At 31.3% G+C, this 562-nt stretch overlaps 1 protein-coding gene across 1 annotated transcript in view; it reads right to left on the bottom strand.

Moving 5' to 3' along the window:
* Window positions 1–354: 354 nt before the first annotated feature.
* The window catches only part of TyrRS-m (Tyrosine--tRNA ligase, mitochondrial), an 11,782-nt gene continuing 11,574 nt past the window's right edge, over window positions 355–562 (bottom strand). The window contains exon 13 of the mRNA XM_027371115.2: window positions 355–455. Within this exon, the coding sequence (XP_027226916.2) occupies window positions 421–455 (35 nt within the window). The 3' untranslated portion in view covers window positions 355–420. The remainder of the gene's footprint in view (window positions 456–562) is intronic.

Here is a 562-nt window from a genome sequence, read left to right as displayed (position 1 = left end):
CATGAACATTATTCAAGGTGAAAGATGGAAAAAGTTATTTGAGCGATCATTTTTTTCCATTTGTTTATTAGGTTTTTGAGTCACCCTTATGATTCCATCCTGTGGATACACGTATGGCATCGTCGTACTTATGTCTGTAATTTACAGAAGACAAAAGTTGGCAAAAGTAATTTTACCAGATAAATTTTCGATCTCTTCGTAACAGACTTTCATGTCTCGTTTCAGTTCCTGTCCCACGCACACACAAAGCTCTGGTTTTTCCGTCCTTAATGGGTTAATAGGAAGCAGCTGTATCTTTGTTTGTCTTTTTCATTAGTCTGTGTTTTATAAATACAAAGAAATAGAAAAAAGACATTTTTGATGACTAAACTTCATTTTATACATAAACATTTTTTTCTACAAACATTCTTGTAAGTCCTATCAATTCCACTTGATAAGGTAGTAATTCTTCTTTCCTGTAATGAAAATAAAAATAAGTAAATTACAAGACCGTAAAACTATGAAAAAAAAAAAAATACCGACACCAAATTATCAACAATACATTCCCCAAAACTTTACCATA

This window comes from Penaeus vannamei, chromosome 40 (assembly GCF_042767895.1).
Source record: "Penaeus vannamei isolate JL-2024 chromosome 40, ASM4276789v1, whole genome shotgun sequence".
NCBI classification, from domain to species: domain Eukaryota; kingdom Metazoa; phylum Arthropoda; class Malacostraca; order Decapoda; family Penaeidae; genus Penaeus; species Penaeus vannamei.
The sequence above is the reverse complement of the archived record's forward strand: the minus strand, read 5'-3'. Positions and strand labels throughout refer to the sequence as shown.